Below are 10,322 nucleotides of genomic sequence, written 5' to 3' on the forward strand. Positions count from 1 at the left end.
GAGACAGGGTTTCTCTGTGTGTAGCCCTGGCTGTCCTGGAACTCACTCTGTAGACCAAGCTGGCCTCGAACTCAGAAATCCACCTGCCTCTGCCTCCAGAGTGCTGGGATTAAAGGCGTGCGCTACAACTGCCCGGCATCCCTCTGCTTTTGCAGTTCATCTGCTCTTCAGAACCAGCACAACATGTACTTACACACAGGAGCACTTTATTCTAAGCATTAATTCCCATTAATAATATCAGAATTATAAAATCAGGAGCTAAAAGTTAAATACGTAATAAAAATACTCACTATCACAGCTATCTTATATGTAGGTGTAAAGGGCCCAGTCCAAAGGGCTTCTATACCAAGACTGAAATTTTCAGAAGTCAGAATTTATTTTTAGTTTTATTTGTTCAGTTAAGTAACTGTAAGACTTGAGACTATGAGTGCCCCAGGGCACAGCAAGCCTCTGTAGTCAGGGTAACCACTGCCACAAATGGACTAAGATTAATGTCCTTATCAAACCAAACCTGGACCTTCAGAGTTGAAGACTGAGACCTCATTTAAAAAGTTTTAAGTACCTTCACTACCAGTCTTTCAAATGTGAAACAATTCAGTTACTGGTGTCATGCTAGAATGAGCTATTCGTTAGGAAATTATCTTAAGGTAATATAGATTTTAGTAACTTTCACCGGAACAAGTACTATTTCATTTCTAGACTAAGTTATTTACTGTAGAATTTCTAAACAAATCTATAGTAGTAATCATTATACTATGAGAATAAAAATAGTTTCAACTGCTCATAAAATGTCACATTTTAAGTCCCTAGATGGTCAACATTTCTTCCTGGAAGGACGAGATTTTAGACTTCAGAATATCACTGACCACCAGCTTTAAGGAAAAAACAAAACAAAACCAAAAACCAAGTGTGCCTTTAAGGTAGATTGAACTTCAGGAGCAGGGCCTTGGAGAGGGAGGACAAGACACTGCTAGTGGGTTCTCGGCACTGCTCGGCAGTTATCCACTCAGAAACACTTACTTAGAACATAATGCACAGTAGGCACTGGGCTTGACATCAGTACTAGAGAAAAAGGCAGAACAGAGAGAGAACTCCTCTCCAGCCCCCTGCCCTTTATAAAGCCAACCTTAGGACACAAACTATCTAGCTATGGAGTTTAGGCTGCTCTCAAGTTTGTGAGCCCCTTGCTTCAGACCCCAAGTGTTGAGACTATTTACCTTGGATAGACAACTTTCTGATAACTACAAGTCATTGAAGACTTCATCTATTACATTGACCAGATATAGAGAGCTTTCTAAAACAATCAAATATGATAGAAAACTTTTTTTTTGGTTTTTCGAGACAGATGTAGCCCTGGCTGTCCTGGAACTCACTTTGTAGACCAGGCTGGCCTTGAACTCGGAAATCTGCCTGCCTCTGCCTCCCAAGTGCTGTGATTAAAGGCATGCGCCACCACTGCCCAGAATGATAGAAACCTTATATCAATACATTTTTCTACCCTGAAATGTCTGTTGTAAGCAGGAGGGACCAATATTTGACCAGATACATGAGACAGCCAAAGTGTCAGAAAGGAGCTATTAGCCCAACCTAATCTCCCAAAGGGGGGAAATAAAAAAAGAAATAGCTGAGGAAAAAAGGAATTCTTGGTAATTTAATGGTGTAACTAAGGTTGGAGTTCTTTAGCATAAGTGTGACTGAATTTCAACATAACAAACCAATACAACTCAACAAAAAAGTCAAAGCTCTGCCTTATTACTTCAACATACACAAGATATTATCTTACCAACCTGCAAAATTAAATGCTAGATTTAAATCAAATTATTAATTAAGCAGTTTTTTAAAAACCTGTTTAAATTTGGTCCTTAATCCAGTAGCCTTTTACTTTATATCGTCATCAAGTATTTGAGGACTAGTGACTTCTAACAGTTTCCAGCTTTCTGTAGATTTGCAGGGAAAGTAGATTTACTCTACATGGATGACACAGTTGAACTTTAAAAGCTTAGGTAAATGCTCAGGTAACAGGGCATGCTAGAGCATTGGGGGCGGGGGCAGAGGTAGAAGGGTCATAAACTGCAAACCAGCTTGTCTTTCATAGGATGCTCAAGACCAGCCCGAGCTAGACAGTTAAACTGTCAAACATTCACATGCTAGGGATAGAACTATCAGCATTTGACCAGTATGCATAAGGCCCTCAGTTCAGTCTCCAGCACCAGAGGGAGAAAAACATTTGGACACATATCAAATGCCTCTGAATTACCGAGAAAATGAAAGTTAAATTGCTGATAAAAGTCTTAGGAGGCCACATATAACGGTGATGCCTAAAATCCCTTGCTTGCGCTCAGGAGGCAGAATTAAATGAGTTCAAGGCCAGTCAGTTCTTCAGAGCAGGACCTTGTATTCAGAAACAGAAAAGGAGAGAACACAACTGGCAGCTTCCACATTTCAGAACCAGAGAATTGTCCCAAATGTCACAATAAAACCAAGAGTCCTGGCAGGCAGATCACACAGGTGAAGACAAGTTTTATGCACTGATCTCCTTTCTTTCTCCTAAGAGGTTCAGTTCAGTAGCTGTCACTGTTTTTAAAGTCAATTCAATTGCTACATTGGCATATATAAAGAGTTATGAAATCTGAAAAGAAATCAGAATACCAGCGACATTTGTTATGTTTTTCTCTATTATTCACCAATACATCATACAAACCGAACACTGTGTATCTGAAATGCTTGGGACCAGACATGTTTCAAATTACAAAGAATTTCATGTCATATATACCTTTATATACAACTAGAAGTTATTTTTATACAGTATTTTTACTGTCCAAGCGTCTTGACCACAACCCATCTGTGTAAGAGGCAGAATGCCCCATCTTCTATGAATGGTGTCCTCTTAGCACTCAAGTTTTGGATTTTGGAGAATATGAGTCTCGTAGAGATGAGGGGTTGCTTAATCTATTAAATTAACTAACTTAAAGTCAAAGGAAATCCAATATTCATTTTTCTGACTCTACATTTCAATTTAATTTAGTTACTATACATACTACTTACCCCCACCCACCCACACACACAAACATGCACTTTATTATTTATATTATCTGAAGTTACAAGCATTTTGGATGGTAGTAAAAAGTACAAAATAAATAATAAAACCATCACCACCAGTTGATATACCTATTCTCATCTTCCCTCTCTCTAAACAGACATAAATATTGTGTGTATGCTTACATTCACAACTGCCAAAGGCAGCTCAACTACTGTATTTATGCTACATTCAACTTGTCACCATCCATGACATAATCAAAGGCATTTCATTTAATGATCTTGTGTTTGTTATCCAATTTATAACAAATCACAATGGATATAATCCAGCAGGATATTTCTTACCTGCAATCTGCTCTTCAGTCAGTTGGTCAGCCTACAAAGAGTTCAAAAAGGTGGATTAATGACTTATAAGTATGTAGACTAGCAGTTACAGAAACAAGTCTAAAACTTTCAAGGTTCATGGTGTGCTATGAGCTGCATTCAGTCTAGTGAGTCTAGAACACAGAGGGTAGGCAGAATGTGGACACACTCAACTATGGAGCCAAGCAAACTTGACTCCAAGATTATGTCAATTACCTCAGAATGATATAAAACTTTCAAAAAACTTGTAATTTATACACAAAAATATATCCAATAAAACCAGCTTCCTTTTCAATTAGACTCCCTTTTTTTGGGAGGGAAGGGTTGTACCTTTTTAGGAATGGCCTCATGGATTTCTCTAGGGCACAGCGTAGAATTTGAAGAGGAACCCAAAAGGTAATTTCCCTCCTCAACAATTAGATTTGATCCATGGCAGTATGGTCATTAGTTGGAGGCCAGTCTGGGCAACACAGCAAGATCTTAATTTAAAAAAGCAATATCCAATTTAATTACAATATAAATTAAACTTATTTCTCCTTAATAGTACTAAGGGGAGAAAAGGGGGAAAAGCCAAGAAGTTTAGTAGACTTTCGGTGTCTTTTACTACACCTCTCTAAATACCCATCTCTCAACACCCTGGTTTTATAAGTTGTGCAACCTTGGACCTATTACTCAACCTTTCATAGAGAACTTCACCTACACCACCAACCATATAGCGAATGATTACCTACAATGTATATGAATTAACTGAGCAGCTCGCTTTCCATACAGAAGGTGAAAACACAAATACCAAGCCTTTTACAGAGCACCATGCTTCCTTCACAGTAACTCTAAGCCAAGAAAATTTACTCACACAAACAAAAGGCATGAGGAGCATCAACTGAAATCACCCTGAGCCTAAAAGATGCCAAGCTTAACTGTAGGGTGGAAATCAGAAGGAATGCACGTTATGTCTAAGAGCAGGAACTCAGCCAGTGACTACAGATTTCAGTTTCAATAGGTTGGGTCAAAGACTGGTGGAGGTGTCTTATAGGTGTATACATAAAAGATAAGGTCTCAGGGAGACAAGACACTAACAATAAATAAATAAATCTTAGAACAGTGCATACAAATCACCTTCAAGGAATGAACCAGGCACACAAAAACTAGTTTCTCAGATAACTCGAAAACCTTCCAACTTTTGCTTCCAAGGCTTCGTGAAAAGTTCTTTCTTGAGTTTAAGGAGTTTTTCTAAATTTTATTTTATGTGCATCTAGTATTCTGCCTACAAGGTCTGTGTTAGGACCCCTTGAACTAGAGTTACAGATGGTTGTGAGCTACCACGTGGGTGCTGAGAATTGAACCCAGGTCCTCAAGAAGAACATCAGTGCTCCTAACCCTTAAGCCATCTCTCTAGCTCCGAGTTTAAGTTTTTAAAATAAACTTTACCAATAAGTTCTAGAATAAAAACTCCTAAAAATCAAAAGCAAAGACTTTCTGGCACTCAGTATTTCCAACTACTTTTTCTGTCTATGGAGAGTGCCATTTTCTTAGAACCACGATTATACTTTTGGGACCACACAAGCTCATTAACATGTGTTTATCACACTGAGGGGACCAAGTCTCCAGAGAGATGACTAGTTCTTAGCTCTCTCCATTCGCAAGGCTGCAATGCTGTGATGGTCGTGACCCTCCCGTTTTCTCCTCATTCCATAGGCTTCTTTCAGGCTCCATCCCAACCTACTGAACTACATCCTGCACTCTGGGTTACCACTGTTGATCTTCATTTAGAAACTAACCTGCATTACAAAGTCAGCTGAACTAAATGCATTACGCGAGCATTTAGAACATTTTCTAAATAGCACTCAAATGGCTGAAAAGTGAGTTTTAAAAAAAAAAAATCTAGCGTTTGTGAATAAATGTGGCTTCAGTGAACACAAACATCTTCATCCTATTCATTGAGGCTTCATCTATCATTTCTTCTACAATTATAGCAAAACCAATCGAAGTTATTTCTGTAGGAAAAAGGGGGTCTTTATTCTGACAGAATGGCACCTTCCTATAAAGACATCTGAGGCAAAAGAGAAACCAAGGGAGAACAAAACTTCATCGAAATCAGGGCTTTGAAAGTCTCAACTCTAGCTTAGCTACAAGTTTCTACGTTATAATGCAGCCAAAGCAAATCCCTATTTTTGAGCCTAATAAAAACCTTCAGCTTAATGGACTGACTTAGACATACTCGAGACATTTTCTACAGTTTACATCCTGTGTCACCCAGCCATCAACAGCACACATTCCTTTCAATACATGACATCCCAATAAAAATACAGTGACTGCATGTAAATCCAAGGGCTTTGTAATCAGTTCTACATACATAGGTACCTACAGGACAATTTTTTTCTCTTTAACAAAGTCCTTAGAATCTAAAGTCTTAAATATTATGAAGTTACTAGAATAGTTGTCGATGTAGCAACGATACATTTAACTATAAAAACTTACTGGGGAGAAGAACCACTGTAAGATATAAATTCTAATTTTCCAGTAAAGATTTAAATCCTATGCTAACTAAAAAAATAATAAGTTACTATACAACTTGGGGTGTCAATTATATGCCTATAATTTACATCGTGTTTCCCCTTACAAAGAACAAATTCAGTCAGCATATTAAAATTCATTAGTTAAAAAATATATCAAAACAAAAGAATTCACCAAAGTTAAATGAAGGCTAGCTCTCTCCAAGGTGAACACTCCCCACACCCAAGCAGGCTGCAGGTTTCAGTTGGCAGGGATTCCCAACTACTGTTTAAGATGTCACCTTGCCTCCTGGACACACCCATTGCTGTAACCATTTGGCAAGGGAGTAAAATAAGTATTGCAAATTATCGTCCTCATTAATTTTTTTTTAAACAGGAAACACGAAGAGGGTCTTTTTTTTCAAAGCCCCTTCTAAAACCTCCTGCTCTCTTGTACACTCTTTAAGTGTACAGTTACTGACGGCCATTATTGTATAGGTGAACTGTCCGTAAGAACTAAGATCAGATGGCAACTTCTACTCTGAAACGCAAGTCGTTTTCAAGGAACGCTGCGTGTGGTAGAGGTGAACAGGAGAGCGCCTGAGCACTCAAGAATTTAGCAACCCGCCCCTTAATTGCTACTTCCCCTAGCTCATGGGGGCCGAAAAACGCCTTTGAGACCCTAACTGAGGTCGGTTGCTTTCCCTTTACGAGCTCTATTTTTTTTTTTTTATTTTGAGAAAGCGCCCGACTTCCAGCATAAAGCTTGTATTCTTCAACGATTTAAAAAAAATAAAAAAAAATTAATCATCCAGTCTGGGTAGCGGAAGCCAGCACCAGATGGAGTGGAACAAGCAGCAGCAGCCCTGCGCGGAGGGGGAGGGGGACTGCTGGGGTCCCCTCCCCCGCCCATCCCCGCAGCGCCGCGGGCCGCCCAGACCTCCGCAGTCCTGCAGGTGCCAGCGCAGCAGCTGGGGCGCGAGCCGAGCCGAGCCGCGTAGGGCGGCGGCTCCGGGCCCCGCGCGCTCACCCCACCCGACCCCCGCCGCGGGGGTCCCCGCACGGGCTGGACCCACGGGGCGCGCCCCCGGCCCGGCCCGGCCCAGCCCGGCCTCGCGGGGATGCGGGCTAACGGCGCCCGCTCGCCTCGGGGCCCCGCGCTCCTCCCCACCCCACCCCCCGCGCATGGCGGCCGGGCGGACAAAGGCGCTTCCTGGCGCCCGCGCTCGCTCCGCGGTGGCCGTTGGCGGTTTGAATCCGGCCCCCGGGCTGACCTTTGGCGCCGCCTCGGCCGCAGCGCCTCCTGCTCTGCTCTCTCGACCGAGCCCACCGCCCCGCACCCCAGATCCATCCTCCCCCGGCTAAGCCCCGCAGCCGTCCCCCGACTCATCTAAAAGGGAACCTAAGAGGACAGGGGTGGGGGACACCTGCGACACAAGTGTCGCGGGGGGCCTCCTGGCCTTTTTTTTTTTTTTTTGTGCCGTCCCTCTGGCGAGGACAGTTCTGAGAAGGGAGGTCCCCTCTTTAGTCAATCCGCTTCAGCATCTTTCCCCGACCCGCGGGGCGCCGGCCGCGCAGCTACGCACTCACCATGCTGCAAGGGCTACGGGTTTCCGAGACGCGACCAGACAACCGCTCGACTCGCTCGCTCCACTCGGACTAATTCTCCTCCTCCGCCCCCAGCCCCTCATAAACACCTCCCTCCGCCTCCCTCCGCCAGATCCCTCCGCCTCATCCAGATAACGGAACCTAGCGAACGAGTCCCGGCCAGCCCCCGCCCCCTCCCCCCAACTCTCCGGGAGACCCCCTTTCTCCGCAGTCACTGGGCAGACACGCCAGAGAGAAAGGGGAGCAGGGGGACGGATGACGTAAGTGGGTTCCACTCCCAGGCAAGCCGTTAAAAGGCCGGGGAAACCGCGCCTGGCAGGAGCTACTTTGCGGCGCGGAGGAGCACCGCGGTGGCGGCGGATCAGGCGTACCTCGTTTGAGCTTGCTGCTGATTGGCTGATTTGTACCTGCAATGCGTCACTTTCTCTCGCAGCCGGAACGCGGTTGCGGCTTCTGCCGTTGCTTGCTCGCGCCGCGCTGTCCTGGCAACTGCGCCAGGAGGCAGCGTGGCTCTCTCTGCGCTCGGCTGGAGGACCTTCATCCACCCGTCCTCCCTGCCACAGACACACGCACACACTCACCTTCCCGCCCCGTATGGAGGTGCTGCTGACAAAAACAACACGGGCCAATAAAAAAATAAATAAAACTGAAGGACCCCACCCCAGTAAACCCCCACCCGGCGCCCAGCTTCTCAGCGTTGCTGCATAGGGAGGCCAGTCATTTTTTCATTACACGGTGCAGAACCCATGCAGCTCAGCTGACAAGCTAATCAGAAAGGGGCTTCCGTTTATGCCTACCCTTCGCTTTTCTTTCCTAGCAGTAATTTATCAGAAAGCTACTCAAACCCACTGTATCCGAGAGTGTGTGCTTGCTGGTCTCCCCAAGGAGCCCCTCTGAAATTAGAAGCCCAAAGTAGACAACCAGAAAAGGATGGTGGGGGTCAGAGAGGAAAATAAGGATTCCTTCCTCAAAAATACAGTGCCCAGAGAAGATTGATGGAACAGCCACGGCCCAGAGAGAATTATGAAGATGGCGAAGGCAGAAAGAACTTCCCAGTTGAAAAAGCACCACCATGCAAACCCTCAAACCGTGGAGAGCAAGCACTTTTTAAAAAGCAAGGCAAGATGAAACCTCAACTTCAGAAAGAAGCCTGCCTTCGTGATAATTTCCCTGTTCAGCAAGAACATTTCGGTGCTAACAGCTATATGTACCCACTCGGAGAGCTTCCGTCCATTTTAACCTCCTTTACCTAAGTTAGACATCCCTCACACCTTTAAACATAGCTTGTAATGAAGCCAGAGCTGGGCCCTCTTTCAGTCATGGAAACCAGACATTAAGCGGCCTTCTAGTTAGCACTGACAAAGCTGACACCCTTTCGAACGAATGCCCACTCAATGGGAAAACAAAACAAAAACAAACCCCACCTCAGATTTCTGTTTCTATTATCCTTGCCAATGTGGTGCCCTGATAATATTGAAAGGGAAGGAGAGCTAATTAACCTTATCCTACAAATGAGATAAATATCATTATTTGGGAATATTACTTTAAAATGGGCACCTCCAGTCAAGAATCTGACGCCACCGTTCCGTTCCAGTGCTCTACATCCTGGTAAATTCAAAGTTTTTCCAAGATATACCTCAGAAATTTGTCTGTGACTCCTCCTCAGATCTTCAGATGGAAGACCTACTAATGATTTTTTTTTTTGTCTTTCAGCTGACTCAGTAAAAATATTCTCTCTTTACACAGTACCCCATTAGCATGCGGTGATTTTACATATGAAATTTTTAATGGTGGGAAATTGAATGACAAAATGAATAATCACCTCTTCAAGGGAAGGAATTTTTAAGAGGATTGGTGCAGAATGTATGATAAGTAACGCACTGACTCGTGCCTAGAGAGACACGGTAGTGCTTGTTAACAAGTACATAGAAATAATTTTTTAAAAAAAATAGAGAATAGGGCTGGAGAGATGGCTTAGTGGGTAAGAGCACTGACTGCTCTTCCGAAGGTCCTGAGTTCAAATCCCAGCAACCACATGGTGGTTCACAACCATCTGTAATGGGGTCTGATACCCTCTTCTGGGGCGTCTGAAGACAGCTAGAGTGTACTTACCTATAATAAGTAAATAAATCTGTAAGCTTTAAAAAAAAATAGAGAATATAGGAAAGTTCTTCCAGGTTTCTTAGGTTGGGTTTTGGTAAAGCCTTTCTTGTATAATCTTCCTTGTTGACCTCTTAAGAAGACAAAGAAAAGTCAAGGGTTACATTTAAAGCCATTGCGGTTCATGTGTATTTGAGACTGTTCCAAGTCAATTTATTTATAGAGCACTTGTCTTCCGAAATATGACAGAGAGCTCCGCCTAACCCTGGCAGTTGTCAGTGAAAAGCAAAGTCAGCGAAGACTGTGTATCAGAGTCTTGAAAATATCTTTTTTTCTTCTGTCTGGTTCCCACGGTGAGATCTTAGAGTTCTCTACCTTTGTCCATCTTGGGGGAAAAAAAAAAAAAACCAAGAAAGTTCTTCCCCATCACTGCTTCTTCCTCATTTTCTGAATTGAGATAATACAGCCTTATCTCTGGAGAACTTCCTGTCCCTAGCTTCTCTCTCTTAGCCAGTTTTGCTAGTTAACAGTGAGACAAACACATATAACATCACAGAACATCATTCTTGAATATAGTCTATGGGTTTCTGAACAAATTGAAAAAATTAAGACCTACTTTTTCCAGGGCATTGATCCTATGCGATGAGTCAATTTCTCTCCTATGATCTAGAATGGAATTGGGAAGGTAGGACAGAAGTCATCTTCTCCCGAGGTTCGCACTCG

At 43.3% G+C, this 10,322-nt stretch overlaps 1 protein-coding gene across 1 annotated transcript in view; it reads right to left on the reverse strand.

Moving 5' to 3' along the window:
- Positions 1 to 7,619, reverse strand: part of Calm2 (calmodulin 2) — a 12,491-nt gene extending 4,872 nt beyond the window's left edge. Inside the window, exons 1-2 of the mRNA XM_021186404.1 lie at positions 7,482 to 7,619; positions 3,382 to 3,412 (exon numbers count right to left, since the gene is read on the reverse strand). Of these exons, the coding sequence (XP_021042063.1) occupies positions 3,382 to 3,412; positions 7,482 to 7,484 (34 nt within the window). The 5' untranslated portion in view covers positions 7,485 to 7,619. The remainder of the gene's footprint in view (positions 1 to 3,381; positions 3,413 to 7,481) is intronic.
- Positions 7,620 to 10,322: the final 2,703 nt, after the last annotated feature.

This window comes from Mus caroli, chromosome 17 (assembly GCF_900094665.2).
Source record: "Mus caroli chromosome 17, CAROLI_EIJ_v1.1, whole genome shotgun sequence".
NCBI lineage: Eukaryota > Metazoa > Chordata > Mammalia > Rodentia > Muridae > Mus > Mus caroli.